The sequence below is a fragment of the Linepithema humile genome, chromosome 3 (assembly GCF_040581485.1).
Source record: "Linepithema humile isolate Giens D197 chromosome 3, Lhum_UNIL_v1.0, whole genome shotgun sequence".
In the NCBI taxonomy this organism is placed as follows: Eukaryota; Metazoa; Arthropoda; class Insecta; order Hymenoptera; family Formicidae; genus Linepithema; species Linepithema humile.
This window is the reverse complement of record NC_090130.1, coordinates 2,160,200-2,181,491: the sequence shown is the minus strand read 5'-3', so window position 1 is coordinate 2,181,491 and position 21,292 is coordinate 2,160,200. Positions and strand designations below refer to the sequence as shown.

The following is a 21,292-nucleotide window of genomic DNA, read 5'->3' as shown; positions in this document are numbered from 1 at the left end:
AATCGATTGTGTTCCACGGGATATTCTACCGGCGTTGATTTATATTCGTGTAATAAATTTGTCGGCGCGGATAAATCCCCGCGAAGAGTCGCGCGATATGCAAATTCGCAGCGGTCGCGTTGATTTTTTTTTTTTTTTTTTTTTTCCGCAGAAGAAACTATTATGCGCGTGAAAAGTGCGCGCCGAGTGAGCTCCGACTTCGTTACGGCCGAAATCAGCGAGTGACACTAATTGCGCGTACTCTAATCTGTTAATTAAATCGGAACTGCGTCAGGGGTCTGTGCGGACCGAGGGAATTAAAGTGAAAAGTAGCGGAGAGCAAATCTGATGATTAAAGCGTGGACTAGATCAACTGACATTTACGGCGCTGCGAAGTCGAGGGAGAGAACGCGGGCGAGAGTCATGTTAATTTCTACCCGCCGACACAAAGTATTTCATTTCCTTCGAACGGTCATCGCGCCGCATGGATATTAATGGAACGTTAACGGAGTTATCTAGCGTCGTGACGGCCTCTGAAAGCCGCGCTCCGCTTTGTTAGACGTTGATCGGCGGATTAATATCGGAGTGTCATGGAAACAGGCTTAACGAGTTTTCGCAGCTTCTTGAAACGCCGCAACACCCGCTAATAAAGTATATCTGGTCAAGTATATCTTGCTGCGTCAAAGATTATATATAACGTGATTATATATATAAGCTGCTTTCGAATACGAATCGACACGCACCTTGTTTAGTTTTCATTTTTTTTATAAATTTTTCGCATCAGTTTCACTCGACGCGAAATCTCCGTCGCAATAAACGTTCCTTTTATCATTCCAAGTTTTTTGCGAATTACAAATAGCATTGCGAATAACATAAATTTAGTATTTTGCTATAAATAAATTTTATGCAACACAGCGAGAATTTATCGAATTAACAACATCATGCTCTAGGATGACGTGGTGACACTTTTCAGTATCTGAGTGTACATATTTTTTTCGCGTGGCATCGTTAATGATTTCTCCAATGCATCGCGTGTCTGTTGATACCGGAAAGAAAGTCGCGAACAACTCTTTTTTCTTTTTTTTTTTCTTTTTTTTTTTCCTTTGCGAACTTGACTTGGTGACAGCTCGATGGTAAATGTATAAATTACTATGTATAAGTTTCTCCTGTTAATTTTATTCAAGTTGAACTTGATTATTTTCCACTCCTCTCTTATTCGAAGAAAAAAAAGTGCACGATTTGTTATCACGCTCACGGAACTTCACGCAACAGGCACGCGCGCGCGTATACGCACACGGCTATATTAATCGCGGCGGTCGTTGCGTGTATAAACATCGACGACGACATCCCACGCGCGTGAAAATAATAAGAGTGCCGGAGATAAAAGCGCAGACAAAAGTCCGTTATCTCACCCCGGCGGTTTTTTCAGTCATAATTAACGAAAGTACGTTTAAATTATGCACAGGCGGCAAAAGAAAGGAATATAATAAGAGGTAGGCGAGACGATAAAGACGATTGATGCCTTTATGAATAGTGATTTTCATCTCTAACTCTTCTTTTTCTATTCTCGCATTAAACGCGCATCATGTAAAAGCGTTAATATAAGATTTCGAATAGAAAATATAATTTTGTACCGTTAGAAAAATTGTCTGAAATCTATATACGTCTATATATATATATATATATATATATATATATATATACGTTTCAGTTGCACATATTTCAGCGTTTCCTGTACTTATTTTGTTGACAGGGCATTAGTTTAGGAGAGAGCGTAGATGACGATGTGGGAGGGGATGTAAGTGTAGCTAGAAATAAGTCGCGAGAAATATAAATGAAGGGGGGATAAAAGCGGGATGGAGGAGTGAGGTGAAGAATATACAAAAAGACGAGTGCGTGCGCCGCGGGAAATACTAGAAACAACGCGTGCCGAGTGCAGGGCGGAGAAAATCACGCTTGCACAATCCCATCGTCGTATGGCGGACAAGGTGCTCCAAATTCTATATTTAAAGGCGTTCGTAGGGCAGCTGAGATACCACACGCGTGTGCGTGCGTACTTCGTCTCTCTGTGTCCCCCCGTCTCTCCCCTCCCCCCGTGACCGGTCGCATTTAAATTTACCATCGATGCGCGCCGTCGGGGCGTCTTCACGAGTATGAGTACACGCGTGCGAGCGCGACTGGAAATATACGAGACGTACACGGACGTGTTTGCTTCCGGCTGTACGTGATGCGAGGCGTGATTGTGTAGCAAGAATCTTAACGCCTCCCGTGTAGCATCTATTTCTACTCGAAGAGCTTCGCGCGCCGGTTCGACATTAATATCACCGAAATTTCGATCGTCTTGGAGACGGCGTCATTTTACGAAAGTTAAATAATGCTTTCACCGAGCTTTCTGCCGAGCAAAATTTTCAGCTTTATGCACGGAATTCGTAGTTGGAAATTAAAAATTTTGTCAATTTGTTACAACGGATTGCAAATCTATTTTTCCATTTTTTTTTTTTTCAAGTTTAATTTGTCAATTTCAAGCAAAAATTTGAAAATTGGTAAACTCAATTCTCCACAGTTGTCAATTATCCAGAGTTGAAAAGAAATTATGAACAAATTTACTTGTGATTTTTCGTTACGCTGCTCGTCTTCTCGGAAAGACTTAACTACGATTGTAAGTTTAATTACGAAACCTGGCTGGCGATTAGGCTGTATCAAGGAGTGAGAGGGAGGCAGTACCGAGACGAAAACAACTGCGGCATAAAAGGCAATGAAAGTCTCGTCTCGCCTTTGCCTCCGTCGCGCTTCTCCAAATAACGTTTTTGGTCTGTATCTCACTTTAATTACCCTCTCCAGTATATCCTGCCTCCCTCCGACGCGACGTACACGCTTCGAGACGAGAGCGTGGTCACCGTTACACGTGCGCGCAATGGTGCTTAATGCAGGCTTAAACGACTACGTCATCCCGCACGTTACTCATCGAGGAGAGTTCCTTTTGTCTCTCGCTTCTTACTCCGCCTTCCGCATCTTACTGTTTCGCTCTCCCGCGCTTCGTTCCGCCGCTAAGTACGGTGCTTATAAACACTGTAATTCACCGCTAATGGAGGGGAAAACCTGTCGTGAGGGCCAGTGATAGTACGGAAATTGATCGTAATAAGGAGCAAACCGCTTTTCCTCGTTTAGTCCGTCTGTCACGACGACAGATGGTGATCGTTGGAATAATCGCGTGAGAAAAACACGAGAAAAACACGAGAATTCCTTCGATTCTTCGATCGATCCGTAAAAAAATAATAGCTCCCAATACAACTCCTTCTGTCTGCTTTCGAACGAGGTGCAGGCGAACTCTCTCAAATCGCCGTACATCCGCGTTGCCGCGCTTCGCGCAATAATTGCGAGCGCGAGCCTAATTGCGCGATTGCCGTTGATCGAGTGTACGTACGTGGGCGTGCTAAGCATGACGCATGTAATCGTAAACAGCGGCATGACGCGTTGGGAGGCGGAAGAATGGGGCTTTGATTGGGCAGCACTCGACGTAGTGAGCGTCCAGCTCGACTGATTCCAAGAATAATACGCGACGAACGAGACTATTTCGAACGCACTGGATAAATGTTTCAAGACTCGTTGTTGGGCGCGTAGGTATCGGCGCGTGGAGCTATATTTGACCGGGCAATAACGGTTACGAGTAGATCTCCTTGCGGGGATTTACGTGACGGTGTCTTGACATCAACAGATATATATATATATATCTTTTACATAGAATTCTATGATTCTTACGAATCGATAAATCAGAAGAAGCGACTCGAAAATATATAAAAAAAAAGTTTGGGCACAAAATTACGATGGTAAATGTATGTGTGTGCATGATGTGTGTCCAGTTTGCAAATATAGCTGAAATTATCTCGTTTCCAGCCCGAAATGTCATTCATTCAATAATTAATTTCCAGTAATTTTTCTTGACTCGTTCAAGAATTTACGTCATCTGTGAACTTTAAATGCGAAATGGAAACACATACGTGCGAGTTCTTTATGTTGTATTAAATAATTATTAACAGCTCGCGTACATTTCTATTATATCCGTATAGTTGCCATCGTGTTTATTCTATGGTTTCGTTTCCGACATAATTCGAAACCGTCAAATATCTCTGTTCATTTGAAAATTAACTTACTACGAGTTAATTAAGTGCATACATATCATTAATTACTAAAAATCCACGATACAACTAATCGATTACATACTGATTATTAAAGGAATGAATTAATAGCACTGAACACAGTAATAATGATTGTTGCATTTTATCAAATTATCGCATGGTGTGTAATGTACGACTTTATGAATCGCATCCATTGCAAATCACACAACAATTCACCTACGCCCACATTTTATTTCGAGTCAATTTCCGGCTCGCCTTGAATGCTGAACGCCACGTGGAAATATCACATAGCGCTGCCGACGTTGCCGTAAATTAATTACTCCTTTCCAACCCGTGAAAAAAAAAAACGTAATTAAGTCGCTGCCGAAGCGCCGCGGTAATATTTACGCGCGTTTATTTCCTCGACGTATAACACACACATACACACACCACGGACATGATAGACAGTCTTGAAGGGATGCAGACGATATATTCTTGTATTTAGAAAAAAAATGGGATTGAATAAATAACAGAAAAAAGATATTCTAATAGAAATTATTATCTTCTATATTTGTTTTCAATATAAATTAGATATATTATATCTTTGCTTGCGCGTAACTGCAAATACTGGTTTCTTATTTGCGCAGCCAATTATCTCGCAGACGGCTGTGGGTTTCGGTGCCGATCGAGGGCGCGTCGAATTTAGGCGGACGTAGTACATCTGTCGACCATAATGCCGTCCGTCGTCCACCGGATCGTCGCCATAAGTACTCGAGCGCGTACACTCGCACCATGAGCGAGACGCGCGCGCGGCGGATCTTAAAATAAGATCGGCCACCGCGCCGCGCGCCGTAATAAATTTCTCCGCGTACCTCCTCCCGCTCTCATCGCGTCGGCTCTCCTCGCTCGTGAAGTGCCATCGGACGGGAGGGGCGAAGCGACGAGGGGGGGGGGGAAAGAGAAGTGTACAAAGCCCCTGAGTCGTTGGGATCCAAAGAACGGAGAACGACGGGGCCGAACCCCGTCTTCTCTGTCGTGTGTACGCGCGTCGCTATATATGTTACGATGTAATTCAAGAATTTGACCGTTCGTCTGCGATGGCACTCGGGCGAAATTAAAGGCGCGAGTTGGCAGCGACCGAGCTTAAAAGTACCACGTTTTGAATGCTAGCGAAACGTTTCGAGAAGTAATCGCGGACTTTGATGTTTGTTAAGTTAATTTTGATCGATGCACAAAAATAGGGATTTTCAATTTCGTGGAAAAATTATTAGTTATATAATTTTGTAGAAATGTTGTAATTTTGCAATCCACTTTTACGCTCTTTTACCTTCAACTTGAACCGTGAAACACCGGCCTACCGAAATGTATAATAACGATCTTTGTTTTCGCAAGGACGTTCCGTTCGCTGATTCACAGGCTCGCTAAAATGCACGCTTCCTTCCTTTCACGCTTGCCTGGTCCGAAAGCGATCGTCACTCTCAATTTTCGGAACGTTACCTGAATCACTCCGAGCTAACGAACCCGACGGTACGTTTCTCCTTTAATTCGTTCGCAATTTTTTCGCGAAGACATCTACAGTTCATTCATTCCACAGGAATGCGTGGCGTTTACTCGGTCGTTTTGCGTGAGTCTTGCGCGACGCATTTAATTTCAGGGATTTCATCTGAATCATACGGCGGCGACCTACTCGCGACTTTCGTCAATTTCCTCAATGCGATCTTTCTCGGAACTCTCGTTGTTGGTAGCTACTCGTGTTACTTGTCAATTAGCCAGCTTCTTGAATGTGAATCATGCATATTGAATCATGTAGCGTAGCTGTAAAGCTCGCATAAGTGTCTTGAGCAAAATGTGTATGCAATTCTTATTAAAGATATTTAAATGAAATCAAGTCCCGTTGCCTTCTATTAATGATGCAAAAAACAAATCGAGCTGAGATTCCGTTATTATTAAAACATCGTAAATTTCCGACATTTTTGCTCGATGGAAGTCATTTGTAAGATTTGTAAGATAAGCCTAAAAACTTTCGATCAGATTTCTCATATTAATTTAACTAATCTTTTATTTACATCGTCGCGATTAGTTTTTGTGATCCGAGTTCAAGAGTTGAAGTAAATACATCCGTTCTAGAAAATACGTTCTTATTTTCAATTCTAAAACAGACATTGCTGTAACGATGAGGTTAGTGTTGCATGGCCTTTCGTGCTATCCAATGTCAGCAGCTGCATCAGCAGTATTCAGCAAACACTCCTAAATTCATTCACATCTACACATTCTCTTATCTCCGTCTCATGATAAACACTTCCTGCACAAATCTTCTATTTTCGTAAATACGCTCCGTCATTTTACTCGCGACGAGCCGTTCGTGTTTTGCCAATTGCGATATATATCGGCGTTGCAGTCACCGCGCGTATTCCAGTATTATTCAGTTCGTTGCGTCGCATGCGAATAATAAATCGTCGTGGCGTCATTTAATTGTTCATTATCATCAATTTGCTGATAATCCGTCGCTACTGGCATTTCACTGACATCGAACTTTTAACCCGCTCTTCCCTTACTCACCGTTTTATTGATAAATTCCCCCGCTTCTCTTCAAGATTTTCTCACGAACATCGCGAACGTCGCGCATACACATCGTATCCTATTCTCCGTGCGAGTGTGTGGCGCGCACACATCCGCGTACGAACATTCTCCGTGTAACGATCCGTTAATAACGTTACCGTTAACCGCGCATTAGTGGTCACCGCGGCTATTTGCATATCGGATCGGCAATTTCCAACCGGCGGGAGCGCGCGCGCGCGCGCGCCCGCCTGTATCCGCGAGAAACGTGTACACGCACGCAGGCTAGATACATGCGCGCGGATTCCGCTGCCCGGCCATCGTACCGTCCGACTATTACGGTGATTTATCCGCCGTCGAATCGAAGGCGTCATTGCCGAAATGGACACTACTATTGAACATCGCCGGAGTGAATTTAAAATGCGCGAAGATCGACCCGATAAGTCGCCTGTAACAGTAAGCGGCGAGTTAACTATCAATTATCTCAACGTCCAATAGGAAGATCGAAGTCTTTGGGAAAGAACTCTGAGCACTCTCTCGAAGTACGGACATATATTTGGCCCCGCGCTAAGGTGTCTCGCGATAATGCTTTGGTGCATTAAGGATTTGGCATGGTAGAACGCATAGTGGAGATTAATGAGACTGGATAATAATGTGGGTGGACAGATAGTGATTATTTATTGTTGCGTGTACGCGGAAGCACGTTTAAATAGCTTGAACGAAGAGTGGCATTATATAAAAGCCCGATAGCCTTCTTTGTGATAATTTAATGTGAGCACGAAGAGGAGAAATAGAAAAATTTATCAATTAAAAGAGATTAAAATATTTTTCAATGCATACTTAAATGTATGTCGCAGACTTTTTTCTGAGGAAGGCTTTTTATAAACTTGGCATTCTAAAAATTCGTCGTTTTATAAAAAGATTAGATTTTTTAGATCTAAATTTAAAGTAGCTGCACAGATCTATAGTGCAGGCACACAAATATGTATGTAATGCAATGACGACACAGAAAAAGAAGTATTGATATTAAATTTGATCATATAAAAATACCCAGCACTTGTTTCGGCGCGACTAGAAAATTCGAAAAACGCGATGCCAGACGAAGATAATAAACACATTGGACATGTTTTATTAATGGATTCGATTATCGAAGCACACACAGTCGGCTATTATATCCGCAAGAACAATTCTAGGTAACAGAATTAACAATAAAATCCGCTCTTTGCGGCAACTTCTCGACTTTTCGATGCACGTCGCATCTCGCTCGATCGCCGCCTCCCCATCTTTTAAAATATCTCGTCTGTTCCGAGTACGACATATCTAAATATATCATATGACTCGTATTGTATAAATTCTAAATAGTAGCACGAACTGCGGCAAGGTCGATAAAAGAACTACCGAATATACTTTCTGTTAAAAGCGTGTGGCCGTTCTAGTATCTCGCGTGGTCGATACTCGATTTATCACACGACTCTGCAGATCTTAAATATCAAGGCTTCTATTCAAACTCTCGCATTTAATGTTCGCCTGATCCCGAGCTTGATTTGTTGCGTGATTCAATGCTAATGCGAGTTGGGAGTCACACTTACAAGCGCTAAGCGCATAGTGTGAATATGAACCTAAGTGATTGCTTCGGTACGTGGTATCGGATTTTTATATACAATTCAGCAGTACTTTGTCTTGTCAGAACCAGTTATACTGCAATAAAGTTTCTTCCGCTATGGACAAAGTAAAGCTTACAAGCTTATACGTAGACGCATACATATGTACATTCGATTACTCGGCGAAACTTAATTTTTTTTAAAGCAACAAACGTAGACGATTCTAAATTCTTACGATATTCCGATGGAAAGAATAATATTTATTGTGCCACGCTTTTCCTTTCCGATCGCGTCAAAGCTATTTGTTGGCAGGAATGCATTACGAATGCAAGATGTTTATCCGTGGGAAGAAGATCCATTAATTCGCGACGCGCTCGCTAGCCGGTATTCTCGTTTTTCGTTAGTGCGCGCGGATGTACTCGCATTACGCTTAATGTCACGCGCCTAAGCGGCGCACATGTGGCCAGCAAATTATCGCCGGTATATAATTGTGCTGCGTGTGCGCGTATATGCGCTCCGTCTTTCTGTCGGAGCGCGACGCAGCGAAATCAACATCGTACAGAGAGAGGCGTTACACGGCGCGACGGCGTATCTGTGAAATTATGCTTCATTTATATTGCTGCCGCGTGCATTCTGCTGCGTTCTGCTAATAGAAACATGAACAGTATCTCTTGCATTATGTTAAAATAGTCAAACGATGCATCGACGTTAAATAAATAGCTTCTATCTGAAATTGCATATCTCAGCAAAATCTTGACTCGAAAGAGTCATATTCGCTGTTCAAATTGTCTGAAACACCTTACTTCTTTTTTTTTTAATTATAAGCAAAATTTCTCAATCTGGAATATTCGAAAATAAAATTGCGGACTCTCAACGTCCGCGTTCGTTCAATTCTAATTTCTTCCTCTTGCGAAGCATTACCTTTTCTGCATGCACATAATTACGCGGGATTACGCGCGGAACATCGTCGCGCAGCAATCTTTTTTTTTTTCCACGCGCGACAAAGACGAACACGCCTCGGCTTTCGGTGTCCTGTTCACTTTCCGTGCTCGTACCACGAAGCGAAATGTCGACGCGTGTACCGAGACGCATTATACCGCGTGTATTTTTATCAACGGAAGTGCGTCGTTGTACGTGCGCGCATTCCTACTACGGCTGCCTGGAAAAGGCGATGCTGGAGAAGTGCGCACGATGCACATTTATTGTCTTCTCCCCCGATGTTCGCTCCGGCGACACGGCGTCGCGATCCAGAATCCACGGTGAATCAATAACGAGAAGGCCGGTAAGCGTCGCGACGATGACGATTATTACATCGTTATCTCGCGAATGGAATATTTCGCAATGGCGATGCTGCGGCGAGTGATGCTATCGGTAAGCACAGACGCAATGGTTCATTAATGTCTGATTGGCATAATTGTACAATAGCACTGATACTGTCGTTTACGACTCGAAGGAAATTGGAAACGATGAACGATTCTTTATAATTTTATAAGGGCAAAATTAAATGAGTTTAATAAATCATAAATGTAAATTAACGTTATAAATTTTAAAACTTGACTGTTAAAAAAGAAATAAAATTACACGGCGCATAATGTATTATTTTCGACCCGCCGTCCTCGTTATTTTCCATTCTAATGCCGATAGTCAAACAAACGTTTGTCGAATAAATGCAAGATATAATATTCATGGTAAATACACGTTATGTTAAACTGCATATACATACAATATAGATATATTTATTTTGACACGCGCGCGTGGATGGAAGGCAACAAATCCGCCTAACGCAGTCAACAAAATTTCGATGGATTATCAATCTCGATAGTTGACAGTCAAACGATTAATCCCATTATCTGCCATCGTATCATGTGAATTTAATTTATCGCTTTGCTGTTACCTAGTTAATGTTGGCAGCATTGAGAAAAAAAGTAGGAAGTCGGTAACTATGTGCGAGGTTTGATCGATATCCATGCCGCTATTATCTCGCGAATTGGCTGGATAATGCGAGGAAAGTTTAATACGTGCGTCAGTGAAACATCAGACATCGAGATAAGCAGATAAGAGAAGCGCACACGCATAAGACATGTGTGTCTGTGTACTTACGTATGTAGATTTCTTTGAAGTAATAGATTCGAATCGACAATCATTTTTAGTGTCCAAACAAACGAATTATAAGTCCCGAAATATTAAAATATGAAAATATCGGAATATTTTAATATTGAAATGCGCAAAAAAGTAATTGATTTAAATGAATATTCACAAATAATGAAAGAGAGAGAGTTGTTTTCTTCGTAACAAGACTAGGCTATTGTTGGCTAACTGTATTACTTGCGTTACTCACCACAAACGGAAATGATATTAAAATACTAATTGTAAGCTTATTCGGTTGTTATTTTCGTGAGCTTATTAGCTAATATAAATCTAATCTAGCTAACAAATCTTATTATCTAATAAGCTCATAAAAATAACTGTCGAATGAAATATATTTATTAAAGATTCAATATATATCGGAGAAACTGTAATATTATAACTGTTTAAATCATGTCGAATCTCAACAGCCTCGGAAGTTTCAGTCGCGATCAAATATATTGCAAATATAATTCGATCCTCATATTCAAATAATTTTAGCAATTTTCCGTTCAAATGGAGCACGGTAGCATTAATTTTGCATTTGGTAAAAGCTGAATTTCCAACCGGCTAAAGCTCTATTGCACAGCGTGCACGCTATTGCGCGCAATGGTATTCTCAATGATCGATGATGCGCGCTTGCCCCGCATATCGATCTTCCGTAAACGAGCGTCGAACCCATCGCTACTTATGCGTGTACGTGATGCCGACGATATGTTTTGCGAAGCCACGACTGCTGGCGTGCATGCCGCATAACCGGATCAGAAACCATGCAATCGTATCTACTTTTCTACTTACGGTTTAGTTAGGGTGCTTCTCGCACATGCGATATCGCGATGTATAGTCGTTATACGCGATTATGCGCGGTGTTCGTGACACTCAGCGTTCTTTGTAATGCGCATACTGTAAATTGTACGACGCCTTTGTCTTTCTATTCGTGTGCATTTTAAAACTATCCTCTCTTCCGGAATAATTTAGAGTTTTGTAAAAAATTAAATAATGCAATTTTTTTCTGTTAATTGTTTTAACATTTAATTCCAAAATTAATTTCAGCGATTTTTACATTGGCACACTAATATTAAAAGAAAGAGAATAAAGAGTTTTTCACGAATTATTTCCATAGCTACAGACAATTAAAATGTTGTAAAGAATTTTTTTTCAATGGAATTAATTGAAATCTCATTTAGAACAACAGAAAATAATTATTTTTATTACACTTTGTATATTTTAAATTACATGATTTTTTCCCATTCACATCTTTTTTTTAAATAAAATTTTTTTATCTAAATTGCTAACTTTTGGTGCGAATTACCAAGATAATTTGTCTTTTTTTCCGTCCGTTATTTCGCTTAAATGTGCAGGTCGTGCTAAATAATCCAAACTATAAATCACGACATATCTGTAAACTGGAACAACCAAGTGTCTCGGAGAATAGATGTTCGGCTATTACAAATAAAAAAGATACATAGCCCGTTATAATGAACACCATGTCCGAAGGAGTTAAGGAGCTCAGCGCTACAGCGAGTCTTGCGACACACTCGTTTTCTACAGCGTATCGTTAATCTCCGCTGCCCCTTTCATTGTCTCTCACGCATGCCCCCTTCTGTATTTCCACTAATCAATTATCGGTGCCGCTCGATCACGCGGTCGAATCTTAATCGCCCGCCACGATCTTCCGCCGCGCTGCCGCCGCTTTACGGATTTTAGAAAGCGGACGCTCTGGATTCCGCTGAATTATACTCTCTCACAAGCGGCTGGATAATTATGATAGAGAAACGCTCGTGATACGCGAACGCGCTGATTCGAGGAAAAATCGCGCATGCACGCGTGTGCACGCACGAAGCTGATAGTGTGTGTGAAGCTGGCGTATCATTTCGCGGAAACTCACGAATAATTAAGAGTTCTGACTTTATTTTTAATAGTTCTAGAGTTCCTGATAGTTTAAACAAATAGTTCCGGCCATTAAACCAACGAAAATGCCTCAGGACAAACTGAGACGCCAACTTCACACAGCGTCTCACTTTGTCCTACGACATTTTCCTTATCAATAATTGTTGGAAATTAAAAGATTTATAGTTCTACAAGAGTTCTAAGAAGAGTTTTGCCTTCTAAAAGCAAAAAAATATCAATAAAGATCAAATAAGAACAAGCAAATCCTTATATCTATAGATATACAGATGAGACGCCGGCTTATTTTCAAGAGTTCTGTTTATTCCAACTTAGCTCTCGTATAGTTCTGGGCATGCACAATGTCTTTCCAAAGAGTTCTGATGGTTACAACAATTAGAAATTAAAAAAAAAAATTATTTTATCCGAAAAACGTGTTTTTTCAAATATAAAAGTGAGACGCTGGTCGATTTTCAAGAGTTCTGTTTATTCCAACTTAACTCTCATATAGTTCTGGGCATGCACAATGTCTTTCCAAAGAGTTCTGATAGTTACAACAATTAGAACTTTTTTTAAAAAATTATTTTGCCCGAAAAACGTATTTTTTTAGGTATAAAGGTGAGACGCTGGTCGATTTTCAAGAGTTCTGTTTATTCCAGCTTAGATCTCGTATAGTTCTGGGCATGCACAATGTCTTTCCAAAGAGTTCTGATGGTTACAACAATTAGAAATTAAAAAAAAAAATTATTTTATCCGAAAAACGTGTTTTTTCAAATATAAAAGTGAGACGCTGGTCGATTTTCAAGAGTTCTGTTTATTCCAACTTAACTCTCATATAGTTCTGGGCATGCACAATGTCTTTCCAAAGAGTTCTGATAGTTACAACAATTAGAACTTTTTTTAAAAAATTATTTTGCCCGAAAAACGTATTTTTTTAGGTATAAAGGTGAGACGCTGGTCGATTTTCAAGAGTTCTGTTTATTCCAACTTAGATCTCGTATAGTTCTGGGCATGCACAATGTCTTTCCAAAGAGTTCTGATGGTTACAACAATTAAAAAGTAAAAAAAAATTATTTTACCCGAAAAACGTGTTTTTTCAGGTATAAAAGTGAGACGTTGGTCGTTTTTCAAGAGTTCTGCTTATTTCAACTTAGCTCTTGTATAGTTCTGGGCATGCACAATGTCTTTCCAAAGAGTTCTAATGGTTACAACAATTAGACCTTTTTTTAAAAAAATTATTTTGCCTGAAAAGCGTATTTTTTCGATTATAAAGGTCAGACGCTGGTCGTATGTCGATAATTCTATCGATTTCAAGTGACATTTCGTGTCAGTTTGTAATCACTTTTTATTTCTACGAAAAGTTCTATGCGTAAAAGTTATTAGAATGTTGATTAAACAAGTTAGGTCTCTCGAGTTCTACGAAGAGTTCTATGCGTAAAAGTTATTAGAATGTTGATTAAACAAATTAGATCTCTCGAGACGCTGGACGTATATATATTGAGCTATCAAGGTGAGACTGATCATTATTCTACGTCATGGATTTTGAAATTTTTATTTTATTGTGTGAAAGTGTATTGTTTTAAATGTACTTATCTTGTTCTTAGCATAATCCAGAATCACGGCGTGGACATTTAAAACAATATACTTACACAGTAAAATAAAAATTTTTTAATCCATGACGTTGTAGAAAAACAATCAACGTTTCACCTCGATAGCTCGGTATTTATACGTCCAGCGCTTCAAAAGATCTAATTTATTTAATTATCATTCTAATAACGCATAGAACTCTTCATAGAAATGAAAAGTGATTACAGCCTGACGCAAAATGTCATTTAAAATCGATAGAACTATCGAAATACGACCAGCGTCTCACCTTTATACTCGAAAAGATACGTTATTCGAACAAAATAATTTTTTTTTTAATTTCTAATTGTTGTAACTATCAGAACTTTTTGGAAAGGCATTGTGCATGCCCAGAACTATACGAGAGCTAAGTTGGAATAAACAGAACTCTTGAAAATCGACTAGCGTCTCACCTTTATAACTGAAAAAATACGTTTTTTGGGCAAAATATATTTTTTTAAAAAGTTCTAATTGTTGTAACTATCAGAACTCCTTGGAAAGGCATTGTGCATGTCCAGAACTATACGAAAACTGATTTGGAATAAACAGAACTCTTGAAAATAGGCCGGCGTCTCATCTGTATATCTATAGATATAAGGATTTGCTTGTTCTTATTTTATCTTTATTGATATTTTTTTGCTTTTAAAAGGCAGAACTCTTCTTAGAACTCTTGTAGAACTATAAATCTTTTAATTTCCAACAATTATTGACAAGGAAAATGTCGTAGGACAAAGTGAGACGCTGCGTGAAGTTGGCGTCTCAGTTTGTCCTGAGGCATTTTCGTTGATTTAATGGCCAGAACTATTTGTTTAAACTATCAGGAACTCTAGAACTATTAAAAATAAAGTCAAAACTCTTAATTATTTGTGAGTTTCCGCGAAATGATATGCCAGCTTCACACATACAAGCTGTTAGTAAGACCGGGGCGAAGTTTCCCGCATATCGAGCCATGCAAATCATTTTCTCAGTGCACGAAAAATTGCAATGTTAAAACTAGTCGCTTACTGAGCCGTGGAATAGATTTGAATAATAAATGCATCGTCACCTTGTTTACATTTTTACATGTAAAATATTTGCGTGACTTCCGTTACAAATGTAGAATCGATACATGTCGCGTCGAATGCGCGGATCGAATTCCGAGAGAGCAAACAGCATAATATATGAGTAACATCGGTAAATGTTGCATTATCCGCCGACTATTTTGACGATTGAGACAAATTGTTCGTTGGATGAAGTGTGTGCGAGCAATTTATCAATTAGATTTCATTTGATAACAAGTACACCGATGCGATACTACAATACGATCTTTAATGTCAGCTTACATTGACACTCTGTGTACGATACTCTACGCGTAATTATAATAGAATGAAATATAATTCTGACGAGGCTGTATTTTGCAAGGCGACAATAATCCGACGTGCAATTAGCAAATATGTCGACATATCGTTTGCATACACATACAGGTTGCAGCCGAGCAAGTATTATTCGCCTGGGAGGAATCATGATAAGCAGATCGATACATATCTCGGAAATTAATCGGGGGGCGGGAGGGGGAGGGGGGGACTCTTTGATCATTCGCCTATTCTGCTCTGACGCACACGCGATCATACAATTAATTATTGACCCGTTTTAATCCCGTTAGGTCTAATTAGAGAGGATGGTGTCTCGTCTCCAAGTTGTTAATTGAGTTGGTTAATGCGATAAAGGAGTTCACAACGTTCTCTTTCCCTGCCCTTCCCGCGCCACTCATTGTCTCTCTCTTCTCCTGCTTCTCTATTTCACTTTGTCTCTCTTCACTACAGATTTCTAAAAGGTGTGCCGATTCCTTCAGACAGTGATTATTTTCATTACTTCAATTATTTGACTTATTCCTATCAACGAGCTTTTCAGCACTCGATAAAGCTGATAAAGAATCGTACATGTGTCACATTTAAAATTTGTAGATCTTCAGATAAATGTTAGCATTGAAATTTTGAAACCAAAATGTTTTCCACGTAGAAATGGTAACAGATTGAGAGAAAAATTGATTTGTTTACTTTTATTTACCGATCTTTCACTCTTTTTGCAATAAAAGCTAACGAAATATTATAACAACGAGATCAGCTTCATCGCTCTCGCATCGGATTTTCCTATATTTTTTATCGTTATAATCAGGAACCTTTATTCGTTTATTCTTGCGCATAATTATTATTGAAGAGTCCGCGCTAACCACGAGATTATTGGTAAAAATATTTCTCTTTTACGCGCTGCAGAAATTGCCTCCGTCGAGAGATGAATCTCAATGCGTTCGATTGATTAAGTCATACTTTTTATCGGGATGAAAAAGCTCGACCAGCATAGTTTTACTTTTATTGCAGAGCGATTATCGATATTTAATAAAATATACTTCTCCAATTACGAAACTGCATTGTACACTGACTGATTCGCTGCGGACTTTGTGGAGAAGGTCGCTATTAAATATAATTTCATGTTTTATCACATTTACTGGATAAATTATCTATCAAAAGTAATTACACACTTTGTAGCATTTTTTTTTTTTAATTCTATAATTGAAAAGCCTTATCAAATTTAATAATTTACCATTTCAAAGTAACTTATGAATAAAAATGTGAAAATCAATTATGCCAACTCGTGTCCATATGTATATAAATTATAAATACATGCTGTAAGTAGATCAATTAAATTTACTAATATTTCTTTTTGACTGCACTATTTCCAACACTTTGCAATATAGTATCATAACTTGCCCTCAAGAAGCACTTTTCGCTACCATACACGCGATATTCCTCCGTTGTAGTTCAATAAATCGAAACGCCGCACCTCACTGCGCCGCGTGCACAGACATTAAGTCGATACTAGCCAATAATAAATGTCCCTGCATGTGACAGCGTCAAGCTTTCTCGGTTTTTACGTTAAATTCGGAGCATCGATAATCGAACGACTCTTTGTCGAGATTGTGGCATTGTGCGTCTCAGTCTTCGCCGATGCAGAGAGAGAAAGAGAGAGAGAGAGAGTGAGTGTGTGTGTGTGTGTGTGTGTGTGCAGGTGTGTGCAAATACATGGAAAGTCGAACCACCCCCGTGAGACTCATTAATTATAATTAATATCTCTGTCGATAATAGCACCGGCGCTGCATATAACATCGCTACGGCGTGCATGTATCTCCGTGAAACGCCTTCGTTAAATGCATGAAAAGAAGCAACTTACTGTTCTCGTTGTCTTTTCGCGAGAGAAACCGTGATATTAGCGCATCTATGTAATCTTCACTGAGACTATCATAGATCTCAGCTGAGAGCACATTGTCTTTATTACATTGCTGTGTCGTAAGAATGTGTAGAAGCTCATTTAGAAGTTGGTGATTTCAAATCGTTAGCTTGATATTTAATTATTGCAAATGGATATTTATGTACATAGATAAATTGATAACAAGCAGATAAATAATTAATTAATAGTAAATATTTATGACTATTTATATGAAATTCTGATTGATGATTTTCGTTCAGAAATTGTATGTACGCGTAATTATTGAATTTCCTAGATATGAGCTGCAATATGCAAATACAAGCACAGGGACTTTCTAATACTATAAAGTGCCTGATAATTTTATAAGTGCTTTAAAGTAATTTTGCATTTGTTCAGAATAGATTGTCACCGTCTAACGATTTCGAGGGTCGTTTAATATTAAGAGTTAATTCGCCAGCCTGACAGGTGCAAGAATTGATGCCTGAGGGGTACGAGAACATCCCGACGTAGATTGAGTATCGATCATTATACGCGTCGTGGTTATAAATCGTCGTTACGAATCAATTGGCCGTCGAGCGTGACTATTCGCGGATGCAATTAACCGTCGGCGGAAAGCGATTTCACTCGGTCAATTCGCCGATAAAAGCCGAAAAGACATCTAGGGCGTTCTTAGCACTGGCGGACACATTTGGCGTCACTTGCCAGAGAATTCCTTATCCTTATATATCCTGCGACGGTCGATTAAGCCGAAGCGAAATTTTCACAAATTAAGTATTTAAAGTTTCACGTCCATCACGATGATTCAACTATTTCTGCGTCTTTCACACATGCGCCTGTGTAATTAAGAACTACTGTAAAATGTCTATAATCTGCGATACATAACTGTATTCTATCTCTCACAGAGTTCGCATTTTTCGAATTGTTCTGCTATACGCGATTGCGAAAAAAAAGAAAAAAAAAAAAGGACGATTTATGTGCTCTTTAACGTACAAATCGGTGCAACGAGATGAGGGGCAGCTTCGACGTGGATTAAACGACGCTGATTATATGCATCTCGGTTGTAAATCGTTACAAATTAATCGGCCGTCAAGCTCCCTCTGCGCGTCCATCGGTAGATGGGATTAAGCGCTTCGGAAGAGGTATCGATTCGCCGAGCATCGATCAGAATCCTCATACACCTCTTAACCTTTAACCGATGCTGAATCGTTTAGTCTGAAAAGAATTATTTCTCTTTTTGCCGAGATGGATATCGAAGTGCATACGGTTTGCTAGATTTCAGTATACGTGAGAAACGTTCTGCTCTGCGGAGGGAAGGAGAGGGGATTCGTTACCGTCGAACCTTTTGACCTCGCGCTGATAGAGGATCGATGTATCTCTCCTGGTTTTCGATCTTCGCTCGTATGAATTTACGATTAGAAAAATCACGCGCTCCCTGATGAATCGATAACCTTGATCGATCGAACGTTAGAGCGCATACTTTTCATAATTGCCGCGCGTAAGAAATAACTGTACTAACGGCTGTCCGGGATGGGCTGATAATTAATAGCAGCGATTAACTTGACACTCGTATCTTATATCAAACCGTGTTGAATCAGCGCTGCATGTTTGACCACTCGATTGAATGAATAATACCGAGCGGTATCGTACGACTTTTTTTTAAATAGTCTGAAATCGAACATGTTAAAAGCTATTTGAAAAAAAAAAATTTACGCTGGCTTTGCAACTTTCGATAAATTATATATAAGCAGCGTAATTTATTATAAATAGCACAGCGTCATACGATTTCAAATATCAAAATTAATATTTAAATGAAATAATGTTAGAATATTTTATTATATTTTGAATTTATCACATTGTCTTACGATTAAGACTTTTAGTACTTTGTCAATCAATAATGTGAAAACAAAGACTCAAAGGAAAAAATATTAATTTTGTACAGGCAAATCCATGTCAGCATCCGATTGTAATCCTAAAGGATGTGGCATCGTCGGACATGGAGTCCTTGTTGCGCTTCATGTATCACGGGGAGGTAAACGTGGGTCAGGAGCAGCTGCCTGCGTTCTTGAAGACGGCGCAGATGCTTAAAGTAAAAGGACTAGCGGACGTCAACAAAGGTTCCTCCAGCGCGAAAATTCCACCTTCCTCGTCGTCGATCAGTAACAACGCTAGCGCGCCCGTAAGTTGTCTCCACGGCAGTTTAATATGGAAGTTGGAAAATTAATTATACGAATTATACGGCTGGTTTCGAACTTTTAATTAATTTAGCCTTAATTAAAACGAATTTTAATTAATGTGCTTTTAACACTACGCCGTCGCCGCTACCGTGACAGGCGGAATCCCGGCTAGGATTTCCCGCTTCATCCTTTAGCTTTTAATTTCGCGACTCATAATAGACGTTAGACAAATATTACGCAGAAGTTTTAATAATGGATGAGTAACCGGAGTTTTGCTGATTATTCATATAATGAGATTATTGAATTATTAAATATTCGTTAAAATTGGATTATGAAGAACGATTGCGTTATTCCTTTTTTTATGAACGCTGAACTATTGTTCGGCTTGTCTTTAATTTGGCCAGGCAACACCGCGTAATCCTTGGCAGGATAACAGTAGAGATCTCAATGAAAGCGATAATAGCCCGCCTCCAAAACGAGCGAGAAGTTGCAGCCCGCAGAATCATATGGAAGAAAAGTCGGATCTTCAGGACTCATTGTTAGGTCAGGCACTTGAAGGCGGACCTACGATACACATGACACCCACAAACAACGTACAGGTAAGCGAGCAGGGAGCCTATTGTGTGGGAACAAATTTTCGAAGATTATAAATTCAAATTTCGTAAAGTGTACGCTGTACGTTTACTCTCTGACTATACATTTCACAAATGTATGGGCATATTTTATTTATTTTCAGGCACAGTCGACTTGCGAGGATTCGAACTCTATGTCGGAAAATGACGATGACATGTCGAATAACGACAGCATCCTGAACGCGGTGAAGACCGAGCCGAGCGACATTTTAAATGACCCTGTAGATTCTGTTCATCGTAACAACAGTAACCATCACGTTATACCCGCGGCATTGTTGGGCCTTCAAGGTGATTATAAGATATTTACTACAAGTTTTTGCGTCGTATAAAAATTTCATAATGTAATTTAACGTTTGACGAAGTTTTTTGACACTGTTTAATTAATTTGACACTAAATATCGAGAGGCATAAGCAGAATAATTGTTCGAAATGTACAATTTATATTGATATTTTCGTGTGCAAGCGACTGCTAGTTCGTTATTTAGAAAAGGCAGAGTTGAATTTATGATGGATCAAAGAAATTCCAATTTTGCCGAGAGGATGCAAATTAATTTTTTAATTAATGACACATTTAATTACTAATTACATTTGTAATTAATAATTAATTTCTCGTCAGTTACTAATTACTTTCGTAATTAGCAATTAACCAGACTTAATTACTAATTACGGCTTCAATTAAAATTAATTAATGAATAATTACAATTATTTCCATTTGTGTACATAATTTCATTGTATTCCTTGACTTGCGAAAATGTGTTAGTATGCATCTATTATTAAATATGACGAACTAACATATTATTAACATAATTTAATTTTGTTTACCTGTGCCATAGTCAATTGAGCGATATAGATCTCATGATTTATATTTTTACTGTTAAAATAGTCGACTTGGTTCGCGATGTATTATATAAATTATTGAATAACGATAAATTAATTATATTTTAATATGTATATGGCACACAAAATCGCTCTCATAACTCGACAAATATTACACTTTTCAAGTTTTTCGCGTTCAAATATGATATACGTTTCAAAAATATATAAATTTTTAAATATCGAGATCTAACGGGTTGTTTCATTTACAAATTACAGGAATAAACTTGCCAGGACCGTCCGGTATACACACGCCTGTACATCAGGATCCAAGTTACGGTAAGTGTGCTACATCATCGATTCAATTTCACCCCTTTAAACGTTCTCGAAGCCCAAACTAGTCTCCTTCCGTCGTTTCCTAAGAATCTGATCTCTTGTTGCGTTGAATGCATGAGAACTCTCGTACCTCTCACAACCCTGCATTCCCTGCCATCTACCCCTTTTATCACACCGTGAGCAGCAGCGTATTTACGGGAGTCGCATCT

At 39.2% G+C, this 21,292-nt stretch overlaps 1 protein-coding gene across 2 annotated transcripts in view; it reads left to right on the top strand.

The window, feature by feature from the left end:
* LOC105676334 (protein abrupt) overlaps nucleotides 1-21,292 on the top strand; it is a 93,044-nt gene that overhangs the window by 31,516 nt on the left and 40,236 nt on the right. For both annotated transcript variants that reach the window (XM_012374119.2, XM_012374120.2), the window contains exons 4-7: nucleotides 19,068-19,304; nucleotides 19,707-19,901; nucleotides 20,039-20,222; nucleotides 21,027-21,086. In XM_012374119.2, coding sequence (XP_012229542.2) covers nucleotides 19,068-19,304; nucleotides 19,707-19,901; nucleotides 20,039-20,222; nucleotides 21,027-21,086 — 676 coding nt within the window. The remainder of the gene's footprint in view (nucleotides 1-19,067; nucleotides 19,305-19,706; nucleotides 19,902-20,038; nucleotides 20,223-21,026; nucleotides 21,087-21,292) is intronic.